General features: G+C 48.9%; 1 protein-coding gene across 1 annotated transcript in view; it reads right to left on the reverse strand.

The window, feature by feature from the left end:
• The window catches only part of FGFR2 (fibroblast growth factor receptor 2), a 102,363-nt gene that overhangs the window by 11,073 nt on the left and 71,279 nt on the right, over positions 1–20,011 (reverse strand). Inside the window, exons 10-13 of the mRNA XM_034663629.1 lie at positions 12,207–12,358; positions 10,578–10,624; positions 6,792–6,962; positions 4,959–5,149 (exon numbers count right to left, since the gene is read on the reverse strand). Of these exons, the coding sequence (XP_034519520.1) occupies positions 4,959–5,149; positions 6,792–6,962; positions 10,578–10,624; positions 12,207–12,358 (561 nt within the window). The remainder of the gene's footprint in view (positions 1–4,958; positions 5,150–6,791; positions 6,963–10,577; positions 10,625–12,206; positions 12,359–20,011) is intronic.

The raw sequence follows: 20,011 nt of genomic DNA on the forward strand, positions 1-20,011 counted from the left end.
CCACACTCTCTCTGCAGAATAAATGAGCAATTATTTTTTCCTGCCCACCGCCCCACGATTCCTTGTTTTTAGATGCTTCTGTGGCCCCCTGGATGGGCGAGGACCAGGAAAGGGAGAGCAGGAAAACCCCACAAGTAAGTAGGCCTGTGACCGGCCAAAACGGAAGCAGGAAATGTGAGTGCTCCCAGAAGCCGCCTGGGGATCCGGCCGGGGCGGGAGCCGTGTTCCGAGTTTGGAGGCCTCTTCAAATTGAACTTCCAAGCCCTCGGCCAAACTCTCCCGGCGGCGCGCTCCCTGCCGACACGAGCTCTGTGCATTTGGCCAGCTGTGTGGTCAGAAGAATCTGGATTCCCACACGCTGGGCTCCCACCACACACGAGGGCTCCACTCAAGAGATACCAGGACGGTGACCTCCATCATCATGTTGGCAACAGCCAGGGTCGAGCACCATCCTCCCACATCCCGCGACGCTAGCAGACACGAACGCCCACCCTCTGGGCTGGACGGTAAGAGACTTGGAACCACCACGCAAGAAAAAGAAAATAATTAACATCAAGCCAAATTCCCATCATCTGCAGAAAAGGGAGCTGTTTTCCAGGGCAGAGCTGACCATTTACGTAACTAGGGCCCTCAGACCATTTGGTTTCCATTTCTTAAGTGAGCAGAGATACACGGGTCACTAAGGAAAGGAAGACTGACACCCCAATGGCCCAGACACCGTGATGGGTGCCTCTGCATGGCTGATCGAATTAAATTCCCATGGCAACCCATGAGATGGGTATGACTGCACCCATTTTACAGATGGGAAAGCTGGCGCCTGCTTTAAATAGCAAAAACAGCACCCACTCAGGTTTAACACCTTGGAGTAAATTGAACTGGTTTGGGATTTGGTAAAAAGAATTATTAGTGTACTTTGAACTAAAAACAGCAAAGCTTTCATAATTTGTATAAGGTTCAAATACCCCATATTACCTTGTTGCATTCCGTATACATCCAGTGTTTCTTTCCTTGCCTGCCCCCTAGTTCCCCACAAACACACGCACACACGTGCGTGCACGCGCGCATTTTTAAGCGGCTCAAGGACAGGCCCTGCACGTTCATCTCTATATTCCCAGCACTGCGCACAGAGCCTGACCCAGTAAATGTTTACTGAGCCAAATTCGTTACTGCATGCCATCAGCAATGAGCCAGAGAGCTCGCTCAACAGCTCTTTAAGTGGCTCATGGCGGGCGGCTGTGAGGCGGGAGTGTGAGCAGGCCAGAATCTGGCCCTTTCCCTGCTTCTTCATCCTCCACGGTCGGCACTAAGCCCCCCACCTTTGGAAGCACGCTCTACTCGTGGGGACCATTTTTTTTTTTTTAAAGATTTTATTTATTTATTTGACAGAGATAGAGACAGCCAGCGAGAGAGGGAATACAAGCGGGGAGTGGGAGAGGAAGAAGCAGGCTCATAACGGAGGAGCCTGATGTGGGGCTCGATCCCATAACGCCGGGATCACGCCCTGAGCCAAAGGCAGACGCTTAACCACTGTGCCACCCAGGCGCCCCCGAGTAGTGGGGACCATTCTTAAGTTCTTCATCCACCAGGTCTTTACCTGTAGGCGATCTTCTGCAAAGGGCTTCGGAACCCTTCAAGGCCCTAACGACATACAGCTCTGACCCTTCCAGCCCACTGTGTGTCAGTGATCAAAGCCTGGGCACAGGGCATCTTATCAGTCCTCCCCGCCATCCAGAGTGAGGCAGGGATTACCTGAGAGCAGCGGGGAGGCTGGGGAGCAGAGTGGGTTAGTGGAGAACTGAAGAAGGGCCAGGTCCGGGACCAGCGACTTTTCTCTGTGGACCTAGGAGTCCCCATCTTGGAATACAGGACAATGACTAAGGTCCACCTGACTCAAAGGTGTCCTGGCACCTCCCAACGCTCCTCAGCATCCTTATCCTAAAATCGCACATACTTCAGACATGTTCTGAGGTTATGGAGGATACTGTACGTAAAACGCTCATCCTATGCCTGGCAGATGTTGAGTTCTCAAAAACTAGTATTGATTAATATCAAGAATTGCTTCCTTTCACAAAGTTCCCTCTTCACTATACTGAACAGGTCCAAAAGGGGAGGGATCTCAGAGTCCTCAGGGCTGGGGAGCAATGCGGGGGTCCGCACGGGCTCCATTTGAGCCAGATGCAAGGCACATCCTTCTCTCCCATTCTGAGCAGGACACTCCGCCTTCCTGAAACCCGTCCTGTGGCCTCTGTAACCCACATCCTGCCTTTCCTCCTACCTCTGTGTCCCGCCAGCCTCCACTGCCATCAGGCGCTTTGAGCCAAGCTCCAGATATCGAGAGCTTTTTCTACTCCCCCTGTTCTCTGCCCACCCCCCTCCACAGATGACCTCCCATGCCTTGGAACTACACTTCCTTTGCTGGCTCCCAAGGTCTGAGCCCCGCCCCCGGAGCTGAGCTCTGGCCTGCACCTTCCTGCCCTGGAATGGCTCTCATATGTGATCAAAATGCATCCTGAATTGCACACCAGAATCTCTTCCCACCACCTCTCCCCGCACCTTCCACCCCGGAGTCTTCCTCGTCCTGATCGGCTGTGCTACCATCCGATCTCTCATGCTGGACACCACTAACTATCCCAAGAGCAAAATCTATCCAAAATCAGTCTTCTCCAGCGCCTGTGGGAGCCAGTAAACCCTAGCCCCAAACACCAGCCCCAAGCCTGCAACCCACCAGCTGTGAGCAGCCTAACGGCAAGGGAGCTTTATGGCTCAGACCGACCCAATTACCCACCCCTCGGTGGCCCACCACGTGCCGAGAGCGCAATCTGGAGGCCTGGCCCGGCTCCGTGAGGCCCTGAATGAGCTGGGCCTGCCCATCTCCAGCCACATCTCACACGCTGCTCTCCACACCCCGCGTCCCTCCCTAAGAAGCTGCACACAGCTGTCCCCCAGCAGGGTGCCCACCAGCCACCTTCCCCCCCAAACCTCCCACTGACCTCCCACATTTGTTTCCTGCACAGCACGCCTCTCAACCTTTCCCATCCTTATTTTTATTCCCACACTTATTGTTGACCTCTCCTGCCGTCGCCTGAGGTTCCTGTTCCAAGAGGTCCAAGGACTCTGTCTCTTGCGGCCACCCACCACGGGAGCCTGACCTAGGGCACGAGGCACCAGAGTCAGGAGTGCTTGGGAATACCCGCTGGAAGGATTAATAAAATGACCAAGCCAGCCAGCCCTCCTACTGCTTTTGTATTAATAGCAGAGCCATGCTGCGTCCGAAACACGCTTCCCCGCCTCCCACACAGGGAAGGGTGCAGAGTGGCCAGGCCCTGGGGGTCACCGCAGGCAGCCTGCAGGCAGGCCCGCTCCTCAAGGTTTAGTGAGGAACATCTGAAAGCTGCAGCGAAGGCGAAATAGAACAACGGTGGTCCACGGGGGGCTGGGATCGCCTGTCCTGCTGGTTCTTTCTCTTCACACCCCCCCCCAACACAAATACTTTGTATGCCTGAACCGCTTAGAAGTGACTGCACGCCCCACACCTCCACACACGAGCGAACATCTCCTGCCTCAACACAGGACCACTATCACCATCGATCCAGTCCTACGAGCTCAAGTAGACCCTAGTCAGGTTTCAGTTGTTCCTACAAGTTCTTTATAAGAGCAGCCGCCTCCCACCCGGAACGAGGCCCAGTCCGGGGCCACACGTGCACACCTGGCTGTCCTGTCTCTTAAGCCTCCCTTAATCTGGAACTGTCTCCCCAGTGGTTTTTGTCTCTCGTGATGTGGACATTCTGAAGCGACGTCTTGTCAAATGTCCCACATTCTGGATCTGATCCATTTCCTCGTGTCAAAGACTTTTCAGTTGGCAGACTCCCCTGTGTTCTGCACAGGCAATACCATCACAGGCACAAAAGCTGTTTGTTTCCTAAAATCTATAGGTTAAGAGCTTTTACAGGGAAAAAAAAAAAAAATCTGAGAAAGTCTTCGATTCTGGGCTCTCTTGAAAATAAAAAAACAAACAAAAAAGAAAATAAAGAACAAAAAACAGAACGTGTGGGAGCTCTGGCCATGTTCCAACACGGCCACAGAAGCAGGGGCTAAGGTGCTGCCGCCCCCTTCCTGAATCCCCGACGCCCTGGGGTCGGATCCCTCACTCCTGTGACTGGGCAGAGCCATGACCCAGCCCGGGCTCCCCGGTGACAAGGGATCCACGCCCACAAGAGAATCTCGCTCCTTTGGGGAGTCAAATTGGCATCAAGCTCCACCACAGGTAGGAAGGGACCCCACCTCTGCCCAAGGAGGAAGTCCTGCAAGCCTCCCCCCTGAAGTGTGAGCTAAGGGAGGGTGTCTCAGGTCATCCAAAATGCCCCAGAGGACATAGGGGCACCTGTCTAACTGCTTTCAGAATAACTCAGATGTTTAAAGTTCCATTGCAAGTGGCATGCTTGGAATGCAGACGGTTCACCTCAGGGGACCTGGCCAACTTCAAACCAGAGGGTCACCCCGCTAAGTAAGACAAAATAAACCCGGATGACACCCAGGACTCAGTGTTACTAAAATATCCCTTCGCTTGATCTTTATTCGTAGTATATTTAATGGCCTTTCAAGCTTAAAACCATAAATGCAACAACCAAAGTCTATGTCCAAAAACTCATCCCAAAACAAATAAAGCCCAAAAAACTCATCAGAATGACCTAACCTAGCCGTCCTCTACCGGGAGCAGAATCCCAGGAGAAGAGACATCTTCTCTGCTCTTCTCTGCAGTGTCACTATAGGCTTCTGAGGCCGCTCTGGCTTTTAAATGTCCACCAAACCCCAATGTGAATAACGCAATAAATATTTTCCGGGTTGTACAAGACGTGCGAGGGCTTGATTTAGCAAATGAGCACGTCCAAATTGCCTGTTTTCTTCATAGACCTTTTTAACTGGAATCCACCCAACTGAGGAGAATGTGAAGGACTCACTTTCTGGGAAGCCAAGTACTCCATGCCTCTTGCCAGCTGGTAGGTGCAAGACACCAAGTCCTTGAAGGTCATCTGCTCCTCGGGAACGCGGTTAATGTCATAGGAGTACTCCATCCCCGGCGGCCTGCGCGCTCGGAGGTATTCGCGGAGGTTGCCTTTCGAGGCATACTCCACGATGACGTAGAGAGGCCCTGTGGAAGGAGAGGGCAAGCTCGCTGAGACGACGCACCCAGATCCAACCTTGGGAAGCTCAGCCCAGGTTTGTTTCTTATAACCCACTACTTTTTTTTTTTTTTTAATTCATTGAAACATACAGAAAAATAGAACACCTGCATTCTCATCTCCCCCAAAATGATCATGGACACTTGGGTCAAGATAGCCTCCAAAGTCTTAGAGGAATAGACAGAGATATAGTCAGTGTCCTTCCCCTGTCACTCCCATGCTCCCCTGTGCCCTCCTGCGGAGCAATGGGTATCATAAATTTGCCTTTTCCAGTCCATTTTAGCCATTTTACATACACATATGTATCAATAAACATTATTTTAATCGCATCTATGAATAATAAAGCTACAATTTTGCAACATTTTCCCCTACACATCCTCGTGGAACCCAGTCGGGCAGATAAAAATAAATCTAGATCATTCCTTTTAACAGCTATCAATATTCCATCATACAAACATACCACACTTTATTTACTTATTTCCCTATACTTAGGGGCATTTACATTGCTTCCGGGTTTGGGCTGTAACAAAGAGTACACAGCGAACATTTCTGTGTATGCCTCCTTACACACACGTGCAATCCTTTCTCCGTGGCGTAGACCAGAGGTTGGCAAACTACAGCCCGCAGGCCAAATCCTGCCCACTGCCTGTTTTTGTAATTAAATTGCACTGGCACACAGCCAGGCCCATTCATTTCTGTATTGTCTGTGGCTTTCTCGCTACAATGGCAAAATGAGTAGTTGCCACAGAGACCCTAAAGGCCACAAAACCAAAATTATTTACAATCATCCTTCACAGAAAGTCTCCCGACTGCTGGTACAGACCTGAAAGAGAAATGGCTGACGCAAAGATAGGCATCAAGTTTATTATCATCGAACTGATTCCCGAAGTGTTAGCTCTCCAGTGAGAGAAGTCAGCGCTCTCTCTCCCCTAAGGAAGATAATGTGTCCCTTCATTCCACTCCCTCCCTCTCCTGCACTATTCCTGGGAGTTCAGCCATCACTGCCCATAGCAAGACACGGCTTCTTCCATTCCCATTTTAAGGGATTTGTCAACCAAAATATGGGGTCTTTTCTCTTTCTAAGATTTTGTGTATTTGAGAGAGAGAGAGAGAGAGCATGAACAGGAGGAGAGACAGTGGGAGAGGGACCAGCAGACGCCCCACTGAGCAGGGAGCCCGATGCAGGGCTCGATCCCAGGACCCCAGGACCATGACCTGAGCCGGAGGCAGACACTTAAGCGACTGAGCCACCCAGACGCCCCCACATAGGGTCTTATTTTGAGAAGTCCCTCTTAGCACTACAGAACACAAACATAATGACACTGTCTTTTCTAAACACCCTCCAGGTTATGCCCTAAAAACAGCAGGACTCTAGAAGGCCCTCCCATCCAAAGCCACCCAACGCCTACCTTTCCCCAGCCCCCCAGTATGTCACAAAGTCCCCTTTGTGCTCATGGCCAGGAACATCTTCCTGCGGGGATTTTAAAGGGAACTTTAAACATGCACTTGAGGTGCCCTAGTAGCAAGATCCAAAAGTCCCACTGTTTCTAAGATGATGTTAACATCGAAGCATAAATTATTTGGATGAAAGCATTTTTCCCTCCGACTCACCATCCTGAGTACAGGCTCCAAGGAGATTTATGATATTTTTGTGTTTTCCAATCATCTTCATCATCTCCATCTCTGACACCAGATCAGAAAGATCCTTCTCGGTGGCATCATCTACAAACATTAGGTAAATTAAAAACCAGTTAGTTTTCTCTCCCCCATCGGCGGCTGGTGCTACTTGTCAACAATTTAGTGGAAACAGCATGAAATTGAATTTTAGAACCAGAAAAGACTTTCCAAATCATCTCCCGCATTTTATTGGTAAGGGGGCAAAGGCCCAGATGGGGAACTGCCCTGATCCGTGTCAAATAGCTAATTTGGGGTCAATGGGGTCAAAGGTCAGGACGAGAATATAGGCTTCTGATGCTAAGGCCAATTCTTTTCCAGTAACCCCCACCAGTGTGGGGGGCTTTAACCTTATCGTGAAGTAAGTCCATCCTCTGGTCGAGCTACGGGGCCTCAAAAAAACCCGATCGAACTTCAAGGGGCCTGAGAGCAACTGAGGGTACAACAGAAAGAAAGAGGAGGAGGACGATGGGGCATCTCCAACCACTAGACTTTCTCCAGACCAAATCCTGCTAATCCGAGCCCTTACAGAATTCAGAGACACGTTCGGGGGCACCTCGTAAGTGTTTACAAAAGTGCGTGTGTGCACGTGATTCTGAGTGGGCAAAGTTTCCTGCCTTCGACTGTGGGCTTCTCAAAGGGGGGCTGTGACTCCCAACCTAAAAAAAAAATAAAATTTTTCTAAACCTCTGCTCTCTCATTTCAAGAACAGTTTAGGTCCCACATTCATGGCTCATCGCTTCTGGAAAGTGGCAAGACTCTTCCCATGTGCCTCTCTTTGAGTTAATTCGATACAGAAAATTCTGCATTTACTAAGAAAATGAAATAAGGACATGTATAGGAGCCATGTGCCAAAAAGCTTTTTAACTTCACAAAAGGAAGATCAATGCCATGGCTGCGAGGTAAGATACACACACAGCATGGGGAGGGCTGGCGGTGAGCCTCCCACCGGCTATAAAAATCGCCAGGGCCCCCACCGGGCTATGGGGCTAATGTCCTTCTTTATCCTGAAAGGGAAGGCCAGCCTAAGTATATCTAGAGAAATAAACGCCCAGACCTCTAATTCTGAGCTCCAAAAACCAAACAAAAGCTCTGCCAAGAGGCTGGAAGCCTGGGCCTTCCCCACGTGTGCCCCGGGCCGTGGCCAGGGGCTGCTGAGGCTGGCTATTGTGAGGCACGCAGCACCCTCCACCTGCCACACAGGGGGCCGAGGGCACACGGGCAGACCCTGGCCACACAGGACAAATGCCAGAGGGCCACCTCTGTGGGTGGAGCTGAGCTGAGACACGTGGGGCAGCCGAGCAGGCCTCCCTCGCATCAAATCCCAAGGTGAGGAGTTCAAAACGCTCAAGTTTTCCTTAGCAGCCATTCAAATCAGCAGCTTAAAAAAATTCATTTTTTTGGCTACTTATACCCACTTAGGAAGGAATATGAAGACCTTCGCACGACAGGCCACGAAAGAAAAAGCCTAACTCCAGGAGCAACCATAATGGGTCAGGCACCCGCATCCAAGAACAGGCGTCTCTGCCCGGACACATGGGAAAAACTCCGTCCTTTCTCAGCTCCCTATAATAGGATTCACAACGGAACCATTCCCTAGAACTCCTCTCCTAAAAGAACAGTGCAGAGGAGGAAGGTGACGGTTGAAGTGCTATAAGCTCCTTGGACACGAGCATGAAGCAGGGCTGGGCAGCCATCCCACGAACGCCATGCAACATTCACATCCCAGGGTAACTGTTCCCATATTCCAGAAGGTTCCGCCTGGCAACCATTCCTGCTCCTTCCCTTTTAGTTTTCTAAGGGCTTCTCCCAGACCAGTGTCAATTCTGCTTTGTTCCTCTTACAAAAGAGAAGGTGTGTCCTCCTCTCCCCACGACTCCTTCCTCCCTCCCTCCCAAAGACCAACCTTCCTTTATTTGTAAGTTAAGGTTTGCGTCCCGAATTCAGCATACCAAGACTCACCTAAATTAACCAATTACATGTGAGTTGATATTTCGAAGCACATACAAATATAGAGGGAATAAAAAAAAAACCCAGTCATCAACAAGGAGCTGACGAACAATCTGGGAGGCTACCACTTTCTAACAAAACTGGCTTTTCTTTCTTGTAAGTGCACACAGTGCAAGATAAATCGTCTGTCCAGGACGCTGATTTATACTGAAAACTTCTCAACCCCTAGGTCAACTATGTGCTCTCTGACCCCCTGCCATGATAGAGTTCACATGCCACAAAAGGAACATTCTTGATAAGACTTCCCCCTCCTTCCCACCCTAAATGTGTAAATAGGGGATTAGTGCACAGCATCTGGTGAAGGGGAAATTCCAGAACTAAATATAAAAATCTTTCAGCGGCTTGCAAAAGCATGGAGCATTTATCATATGGAACTAATGAGACCCGGGGTATACACGCGCTCGAGTATTTTCTTAGTGACGTTGTAGAGAATGCCAATTACAGGCGGGACAGCTATTAAATTTCACATTTGTGTTCACGATTTATTTACTTTGTCGAAGGTACCCTTGCTAGTGAGGTGGTCAGCTTTCCTAAGTGCTAACCATGAGGAGCTTTTCATCTCGAGCCAGTTGAATATTCGTAATTTAGAAAGTCTCAAAAAAAAAAAAAACATTAAAGCTGTTCTTATTTCTTGGTCTCTGTGAAGCGATGTCTTTAAAATCACTATTATTCAAATACCAGTGGATTTTACAGTCACATTCCTGGCCAAGTTACATGATATGAATCTTAAACACATTTTAAGGAATCTCTAATTTTTCCCTAAAGGACAAAGAAAATTCTAGAAATTGAGGGGCATCTTTTTTGACCTAACAGTTTAGAAATCCTTAACTACCCAAAATTAATAATGAAGAAGACCCAGAGTGAACACGATCAACCGTATTTCTAAGCTCAGAAGCTCGGTGCACGTCCTGCTAATAGCCATGTATTGTCTCTGGAACTTCTGGAAGCCGACAGAATGGAGAAATCTTTGGAATACTCATGAATGTGGTTTTTTCACTTAAGCACAACACAGCAAAGTATTTCACAGCCCTTAGTAAATATTCCGTATTTACGGTAAGTACACAATGGTTTACAAATGCTAAGCAAAGACTGAGGGCCGTGTATGCTGGGCTGAGGTCATTCCGTTTCTCTCCTGAACTAAAATTAAACTGAATATCTTGGCAGAAAATAAACATTTGCATTAGAAAAATGGCTAATTTATGTCCTCTTGCCCTGCTACTACAAGCACAACAATCCTTTCTTTGTGCCACCTTCGCCTCCAATCTAATAAACTGCTTCTAAAGAGCCTTCATTCACTGCAAAGTTGCTCCCCCCACGTCTGTGCTCAACTCCGTTCCGAAACGCTCAGCACTCAGATTTTCCGCACTCAGGGTCCCCCCCAGGTGGGAGCTGATGGTCAGGCACACACAGACTTCCACTGTTGACGGCAGGGTCCCAGCCGCAAACCCTGGGGCCCGAACCTGAGAGCCGTAACTTCTTCACGTGCGATCACAGCCGCCTAGGTCGGTCCTACACGCAGAGAACCGTGCGCACGAGCCCTCCTACTTGTACCCCCAGAGGAGGGAGCGAGGTGGCTTCGTGAGAAACAATCCTGTCCTCTTTCCACACTCTTCAGGTAAAGGAACCATTCTTTGTGTTTTTCTCTGCTGCCTCCCAGCTGTTGTTCAATAAACAAGTCTCTCTGCGATGGTACACGAATACTCTGGAAATTACCGCCATTAACTCTCTTGACAGGGCGATACCTGTGCAGTTCTTTGGGCCTAGTGTAGGACGCACATTAGTATCTCCAAACTGGCTCCTGGGAAACTAGACGGGCGTGGAGTGGTGGGACTCACAATCACGGTGCCCTGTAAGCTACCTCTTTCCCAAGAGAGCTCGTCAGACCCAGGCTCTAGAAAAGCTTATCTTGGTGCCTCCACATTTGTGGATGCGTTTCTTCTATTTAATTAAACACCTCTCTGACCTAATCGCAGGGAGATGCTGCTGATGTCAAGACGAACAGGGAGCGGGAGCTGTAGAGAAGCAAGGCAAGAGCTACTCCAGTTGATGGGGTACAGATGAACAGTCTGTCATTTCCACCTTCTGCTACTACCAAGGCTCAGATTTGAGGGACTACAAGCGGTACCCCAGACGCAAGCTGCTGGCCGTCAAGGACCATCCTACTTTAATTCAGAAGGTGGGTCTGGGTGCTGGTCCTGCCCGGAAGACAGGGGGCTGGGAGCACAGGATCGGACCCACACACTCTCTGCCTGGCACTGCCACGTCGTTGGGGTCTGCAGTTCAGAGCTCCCAGCTTAGCACTACGTGAAGGGAAGTGCAAGATGGGGAAGCTCGTGAGCCAAGCACTGCACTCAGTCCTGGGACGTCTAGACCATGGTCATCATTTTATAAACATGAAGTTCAGAGTATCAAGGCCGCCCAGCCACCAACTAGCTGAGCCAGGATTCAAATTCCGCCCAGGACAGCCCAAATACATGGACCTGAAGCCAAACAGAGAGATGAACAGCTCCCCGTAATGCCTTCAACAGAGCCCGGGGGCCGTGCTCTGACTGAACGTCTGACTGGAACACCTCCACAACATCCAAGAAAGAAAATATTATGGACCATGGGAAATTCAATGTCAGGTACCATATTAAAAACTCTACAGCCCCGTATGACATTAACAACCCTTAAAAAGAGGGCGCCTGGGTGGCTCAGTCATTAAGCATCTGCCTTCGGCTCAGGGCGTGATCCCAGAGTCCTGGGATCAAGCCCCACATCGGGTTCCTCCACTGGGAGCCTGCTTCTCCCTCTCCCACTCCCCCTGCTTGTGTTCCCGCTCTCACTGGCTGTCTCTCTCTCTGTCAAATAAATAAATAAAATCTTAAAAAAAACACAAAAAACCCTTAAAAAGAGCAACACTGACTGAAGATTCCTAAGACAATTTGTATTTTACACCTAATTTCCCCAAAGAAATGAACTACGGAACAGTCATGTTCTAATAACCAGAAGGTGGAAGGTCGTATCTGTTTTACAAATGGGATACAGTCCTACATTTAGTCCGTGGGACTGGGTCTGAATCATCTAAAATGTAAAGTAAGTGCTCGCAAGATAACTATCTTGGTTGGGGACCAGCCATGCCAAGCAGCTGTTTTAAAAGGACCAGTAAAAGAGAGAGAGAGAGAAAAATCCATTCTTTTCTTTTTTGGGAGTTGGTTATTTAGAAATACAATCTCACGCGCTCCAGTTGACACCATCAGACGTGGCCTTTGCAGTTAAGGATCAGAAAAAGAACATGTCGACCCAACATCCCCATTTATACCTACGATTCCATTCGGGGATGTGTCCAATAGAAGTACTCACTTATCTCTTGGGAACTCCCACTTTGGATCTTCTGGCAATTCATACTCGGAGACCCCTGCCAGCATGGGGGTGTCTGCCGTTGAGGAGAGGCGCGTGGTTATCCTGACCAGCGGGGTGTTGGAGTTCATGGAGGAACTGGACTCGGCAGAAACCTGGATACAAAATGCAAAGACAGATGTAATCCTGGCTCCACCTGAGAAGCCTGGCGGCCAGCCAGAGCCCAGCCAGAGCCCAGCCAGATGTTCGAGTCTCAGAAAGGAAGACAAGTGGAAGAGCTGGCCAAAGTCAAGAATTTGGGACCAAAACCACTGGATTCCAGCTCCTCTGTCCTCCCATCTATGCAGTACCAGATTTCACCCATATCCTACATTCCCTAAGACCAGGTTTGCAAACATTTTTAGACAGCACCTGAGTTAACATGTAAGTCAGCTTTCTGATCTAATTCCTCAAAACACACACCTGAGGACAGGACAACAACCCCATGGGCTTCATGACTGCCTTTTTGCCTAGGCCTGTCTCAGAGCCCCTCATGATCAATCTCCCTGCAGAACAGCTCAGATCATGAATCAGTTCTGTATCTATGACACTCCAAGAAAACTTCTTAGAAAATCAGCTCTTCGGTATTTCGTTTGCCTTTTGGAATGAAAAGGTGAAATGTCTCAAGGAATTAGCTCTAGGATTCGAATGTGAAGGGCATTCCTAGTAGCTCCAAGTGCCCTAAGTCCAGGTAACCTGAGGCCCAGGCACTGGGGCCGTTCTCTGCTTCTCCCCAGTCCTTCTGGGAACTGGCTGATGTCCAGGCCGTTCAGTGAAAATCAACGGACTCTGGTCAACTTCACTTTCAGAAACTAGTGGATTGAACACATGGGACGAAGAGTCAAAATGCAAAAAACTACATCCTTGATTCATAATCACATGGGAAAGCTCCTCTCCCCGCTTTGGCATGCAAGGGCTTCCCCAGGTTTTCTCATTCACCCTCACCCATTTCAGTCTGAGTCTGATAAAAGGGTTACTCCTTAAACATGGCATCTTCCCTGTGCTGGTTTCTATAAAGGAAAACGCAGCAGAGCCCACTTAAGGCCAATTTTTTGAATTACTACACAATGCTGGTAGGATTGTGGGCTGCTTGACCACCCCCTTATTCTAAACTATGAGCGAGACTTGGGGCTCAAGAAAGTTGGAACATGAGGTTTAACATGGCCCAAGAATGGACTGGGGGAGGGGGATCATTTTAGGAATAAGAAGTTGGTTTCAGTATGAAAATCAAGTTGTATGTGATTTTTAACCCAGAATTTTTTTTTCTTTTTCTTTCTTTCTTTTTTTTTTTTTTTTAAGATTTTATTTATTTGACAGAGAGAGACAGCCAGGGAGAGAGGGAACACAAGCAGGGGGAGTGGGAGAGGAAGAAGCAGGCTCTCAGCAGAGGAGCCTGATGTGGGGCTCGATCCCAGAACACCGGGATCATGCCCTGAGCCGAACGCAGACGCTTAACCGCTGAGCCACCCAGGCGCCCCTTAACCCAGAATTTCTATTACCTTTTAAAATGTACAAGAGAACGGGCCCCTGGGGGACTCAGTCAGTTGAGCATCTGACTCTTGATTTCAGCTCGGGTCATGATCTCAGCGGCCGTGGGATCGAGCACCACGTTGGGTTCCCCACTCAGCACAGTCTGCTTGAGGACTCTCCCTTTCCCTCTGCCCCCCCCGCCACTCGCTCTCTCTCTCTAAATACATAAATCTTTAAAAAATAAAAATAAAACACAAGAGAACATTTCTGAGCCTTCTGAGCAATCTTCTGACAGGGGGACTCACTCCTGAATTTTACTATGCAGACAGTATGAGCAGTGTTTTTGTGAACACCGTAAATAATTTTTTCTTTAAAAAGGAGCTGAAGAGTCATTCATTTTAGAACTGAGAGAGCCTCGTGAAGAGACTGGGCTCCAAGAGGCTGAGGCCTCACACCCAGGTGTCCACACACTCCAATGGCAGAAGCAAGGAAGAAAGCACAAAAGGTTAACTGTGTGGACTCCCATGGAACCCACTCCTGCTCCCCACTAATCCGGGGACCAGGCAGAGACCCCACCCTGGCCAAAGAGACAACTTGGAACACCCCTCCAAACTCCACGTGGGGCCCCACACACCGCTCTACACTGACTCAAGGCCATGTGCTGTGGATACAAAAGGAGGCTGGTATTTGCAGAGACAACAAGGTCTTCTGGAAATTCTCCCCCGTGAAGAGGCAAAAATCACCACTGGCTGCAACGGGAACTTGCACTTGAGGATCACAGGCAACAAGTACCAGCCACACTAGTGAAAGTCAGCCTCGCGATGAGACAAGACAGGCCCCAAATGGCCGCGGCCTAACAGATTCTGCGGCCACGACTCTCTGCAAGGCCAGCAGGGGAGCCTCGCGCCACCAGCCCTGCAGGATTTCCAGAATTCCATTATCGGTGCCCGGGGTGCTGCGGTCGGTGGAGAGGAGGGGGAACCCAATGGGGAAATAACAGGGGGGCACGGTTCTGGGGGAAAAGGCAGGTCCTCAAAAATCTCTGCTCTTAGTGGCAAGATGTAGAGTATGATGGAAGAAAACAGCCCTCCCACATGGCATGTGAGAACACAGCATTGCTTTTAAACTTTCAGGAAGGATACAGAAGAGATTTAATAGTGTCCACCTTCAGAGAGAGAGACAAAACAGTTGAGGGATGGGGCAGAATTTGTCTCATCTCAGAACTTTCCAAGCCACTTGAATTTTATTGCCCTGCCTACGTATTTCTCTTATGTTTTAGAAAAAGCACCTTCTGGGGCGCCTGGGTGGCACAGCGGTTAAGCATCTGCCTTCGGCTCAGGGCGTGATCCCGACGTTAGGGGATCGGGCCCCACGTCAGGCTCCTCCGCTATGAGCCTGCTTCTTCCTCTCCCACTCCCCCTGCTTGTGTTCCCTCTCTCACTGGCTGTCTCTATCTCTGTCAAATAAATAAATAAAATATTTAAAAAAAAAAAAAAAGAAAGAAAAAGCACCTTCTTTAACAGTAAGAATATTTCTTATAATAGCAAAGATATGAACTGAGGAAGTCAAAACTGTCACAGGAAGGAAAAAAAAATGCAGAGCACATATGCTTGAAACACAGTGACTTGACTTCTAAAATGAGTTCGAAATGACAAGAACACTGCCCTTCTTCCCCTGTGCTCCCGTGCTGGGTTCTGTGATCTCCGCACCCCCCCATGCAGACACCCCACTGACCGGCCCTAGCCAAGCAGCCAACCCTAGCTGGTACCCTTCCCCCTGCTAACTGTTATGACATGGGGGCCCGGTCAGGTGGGGGCCACGTCCCAGTTCCCATGCTGGCCAACTGTGAGAGCTTGGGGAAGTCATTTATCCATCCTAAACTAGACTTTCCTACCTGTTAAAAGGAAACCAGAAAAGTTCCCACCCCGCAGAGTTACCATGAGGGTAAAATGAGGTCACACCCATTCAGGCATTTAGTGCTGAGCCTGGCACTTGCGAAGAGCTCAGTTAATATTTGCTACCAGCACCATAACTGCTTTTCCCAACGCCTTTGCAGAATCCTGTGCTGCCTAGATCCAGAGGGGCTTACGACTGGCACCTTCTTCCGGGGAACCCGGATGATCTGGACCCCGTGGCTGTTGGGTGTGGAGATGCTGGCATACTGTGTGCTCCGCAAAGAACCAAACCCCGCTGGCATTAAGGGCTGACTGCCTTACTGGTTTGGAAGATGAGACCCTCTGCTCACAGCCAGGATGGGCTGGCGCTCCAGCAAGGAGCAAACCCAAGAAACAAAGGATCGGGGAGTCAGGAGGAAAGCTGGAGTGTAAGAACGTCCTCATGACAAATATGGCTCAGACACTGCTTACGAACAGAAAAACCTAACATCCAGTCAGACGTTAACTGCTCTGCGGCTAACCTGTGACCCGAGAAGATTCTCTGCCCACAAACCCACGGCGAAAAGTTCACATACATACACATCTTCCTCCAATCTCAAACGAGGTTTTCATGTGAAAGCTTTTAAAACGGAAACCCCCCTGACACACTTGTTATCATTACTATTAAAACTTGAAAATCATGTTTACAAAAAGGATTACTTAGGAAAGTTCTGTCCAGATTACGAATGGAGGTTTAGGTTCAATGTATAAATCTGGAAAATACTTTTGTAAAAAAGCACAAAGGGGAAAAAAAGGTAAGACAATATCAGAAGTATGAGAGACCAGAATTTGGTCACTCTGTCCATGGAGGTGTTATCTTCATTTTACCTCCATGCATTTTTATTGAGCTTTTAAAATCCCCCTCTAGGATTGTAAACCATGGCTGGCTTTCTCTTCACGCCGTTTCTGCTGCGAGCCAATGTGGGTCCGGGGCTTGGCGCAATCCTCCCACTGCATCCTGCTGGAACTTCTTTCCTTCCGAACATGTGCCTCAAGTAATTCCACTGCCCACCTGTGAATCCCTTGACGAACGCAACACTATTAAATTATCCCTGCTTTTTGTTTTTTTGTTTTTTGCACAAAATCACGATCTTCCCTTATTGGATAGCCTATCTAATTTAAAAATATTCCATGGGTGGCAATCATTAAGTTGATGACAAACAATAAATGGGAACACCCTAAAATAAAACGCCTTCCCAGTCCTCAATCCCCACAGGCACATTTCTAGCATGTATTTTCAGTATCTAACTCCCCACTTTCCGGAATCTCTTTAACACGTGCCATAAATCAAGCTTTTAACGAAATGTGCCTTTTGTATATTTCTACAGTCTGTATGGGAGATTAAGCAAGGAAGTGATTTTTTTCTTTTCTTTTTAAAGGGCCACCAAGAAACAGGGTTATCTCTACGCACTAGATTAGACTAGATTAGAACCAAGGCAGGGGACCTCACAGAGAACAAGGCAGGCAGAGGCAAAGAGGGGAGGGGTGATGAATGTTCATGCTAATTCCTGACTCTGAAGCTGGGGCTCTACGTTCCCAACCCAGAACAGAAGGCCCTGAGTTTAACATACAATTTGCTCTAAGCCCTGCCCACCATTCCCTGATGTCCAAACAAAATGCTTTCACCACCTCGAACCAGGTGGCAGGGCTACAGGTTCAAGGGCTTTCGGGGGTGGATTCTGTTTCCCTCCAAAACCAAATTTAAGTCATCAGACGAAGTGGTTTATCACTCTTCTCCTTTGCCAAGTCTCTGCCTCCCCCATGCTGTTCCCTGGACTCCCCGAGTCAACCTATCAGAGCAATGGCTCACCGGTCCTGGGCAGGCTGGTTCTTCCTAGAAGATCCCAGGAGCCAAAATCCAAATCAGATCTCACACTGCCTTGTTTTCGGAAGGCTGAGACGGGAGAACAGCCCAATGGGGGCCACGGAGACTGAGGCACCCGCAGGAAGGGCAGAGTCCTGTTAGCCATCCACGGCCATCCTCATTACCCAAGTGTGTTCTGGAACCACAGAGGTCTCATTAGACCAGATGACTGACCAAAACATGGAGAGTATTCCCAGGTCAGGGCTGCTAAACAATGAATGAGCTTCTAGGAGTGGAACCCTCCTTCACGGGATTCAGTGTGTTTAACAACCATTAATGCACAGCCCCAAGAACTGGCTCGTAAGTCGCCTGCACCCAGCCAGTCCCTCCACATCTTCTGACCTGTTCAGGTCTCTGGGAACATGCCACTCACCTCAAAGATACCTTATAAAAGATGACCTTGATCTATCCATATCAGCAACCCAAAGGGTGAAACTAAAGTCTCAGAAAAAAATTACCCTGTGGGCCCTTCTCTGAGGCCAGTGGTGGTGGGAGTGTGTGTTGCATGCACGTGTGTCCCAACCCAGGAGATGAGTTTACCTGTTTATGGCAAAAGTGAAATTTCCATCCTGCCCTATGGAGACTTCTGGCTCCAGAGAAGGAAGACGACGTACTCACTGAAAAACTGACCCACCCAACCCAGCAACAACACGTGCCCCCTGAATAAACACCCTCAGTTTCCTTTGCACCCTCCTCCCCACCAGTGCCCAACTGATGTGTGCAGTCCAGGGAAAGTGAAACCCTCTCTTGAACTCAGGGATGTGCAAAGGCTGCCTCCCAATGACTACGGCTGTCCACGCACAGCCCCAGAGACCTGCACAAGAGCTGATGAGCTCACGAGGACACCCTCCCTGGGCTGGCCCTCTTGATCACGCTGATTCCAAAGGAGCAGGAGCAGGCGAGCCAGCGGCTGGCACGGTATCTGAGCCCCAGCACTGAAAGCGGGACGAACCGCCATCACGGGACCCAGGGAGACGCAGCGTGCCACCTTCCTCGCCCGACTGAAAAGTTCTCGTCTCTTTCCTCAAGCATCAAAATGCATAAAGACCCTCAAAAAACTCCAGCTTATTGGGACCTGAACACAAGGAATGTCTTCTTAGCTACGCGAGAAGAGTATTTTTGACTCAAAAAAATAACAAACTCAACTATCTGTCTTGTAACAGTTAAGTCCAGGACAAATTAGTAAATGTCAAGAAGGAAAAACTCACAGGATAAAAAAAAAGAAAGAAAGAAAGAAAAAAAAAAACACAACTCTTGTTCTAAACAGAGAACAATGATGGATTGAGTTGAGTGAGATGTGTGTATGTGTGCTGGGGGGGGGGGGCAAGGGTCAGGGCCAAGGAGATAACGCTCAGTGTTACCTGTGTGGTGGAGGAGATTGGGCAAATACAGCACTGCAAATAACTAGGGAGAATCCATCCTCAAGACATTTGATTACAGGCTCACCTGTCGCCAGGTAAAGGCATGCCTGGCATCCCTGTGGTATTTTCTCTGTCATCAACATATCTGCTGGCCTTTATGGGGCTTTTCATTCCAGCTACAGTCCAATAACCCTCTTTCATCCAGATACCTGACAGGCATCTCCTTCTCCACCAAGGGGCCGTGCTTATGGTCGGGGTGCTCTTCGTAAAGAACATCCATTTTAACATATAAGAGGAGGTGAGGTGTGTGAGCATTCCCCCAAATAAATTAATCTCCCAGAGATCCTTTTTCCAGGGCACTGGTAATTGTCCACCTCCCTCTGCTTCTCTTATTCTACTTGACTCTACTAAAACCCAAGACAAAGACATTCCAAATGATGACCCCCAGATAACCTTGGAAACACTGGTGAACGTGAGAGGCCGTATCTTGCATGGAAGTTGGGTTAGACCAAGCCCTTGGGAAATTATGATAAGGGAAGGAAGAAAAGGAGGGAGAGAAAAGGAGAAAACCTAATGTTCCCTTTGGTTACCCCGGGGGAGAGTACAGGAAGAATGGCCAACCGGGGCAGAGACAAAGAAGAAAGGCCAGTCAGCCAAAGAGACATGCAAATACAACGACTAGGTAGGGTTGAGTCAAGGCGATGTCAAGGGCAGCTGTATCTTTTATATTTAAGTAAAAAGAAGAGCATTGTAACAGTTGCAGAAAAAAAGATGAAATCATTATGGGCCAATGATCTAGTTACACCAAATTGCAGGTTACCTCCAGAAGGTAGCATTTTCCCCTGTTAAAAAAAAAATAATAGAGATGGGAACACCACTCCCTTTTCCAACTCCCTGAGGCAGGTTCTCAAGATGGTGGCTGGAAGAATGGCCCAGAGGTAACTGGAAAGGAGGGGGAGGGGAGGGGTGGCCAGACCACCTAAAGGTCACTGAAGGCACCATCTGGCCATGTTAAGAAGAGTCAGGCAAGTGGCCCCATCATTGCTTCTCTAGAAGGCCGCAAGAATGACAGTGGTGTCATTTTAATAACAACGGCATTCTTCGTGGCAGGAGTCACCCAGTGGGCACCTTTATTCCCCT

This window comes from Ailuropoda melanoleuca, chromosome 6 (assembly GCF_002007445.2).
Source record: "Ailuropoda melanoleuca isolate Jingjing chromosome 6, ASM200744v2, whole genome shotgun sequence".
NCBI classification, from domain to species: Eukaryota; Metazoa; Chordata; class Mammalia; order Carnivora; family Ursidae; genus Ailuropoda; species Ailuropoda melanoleuca.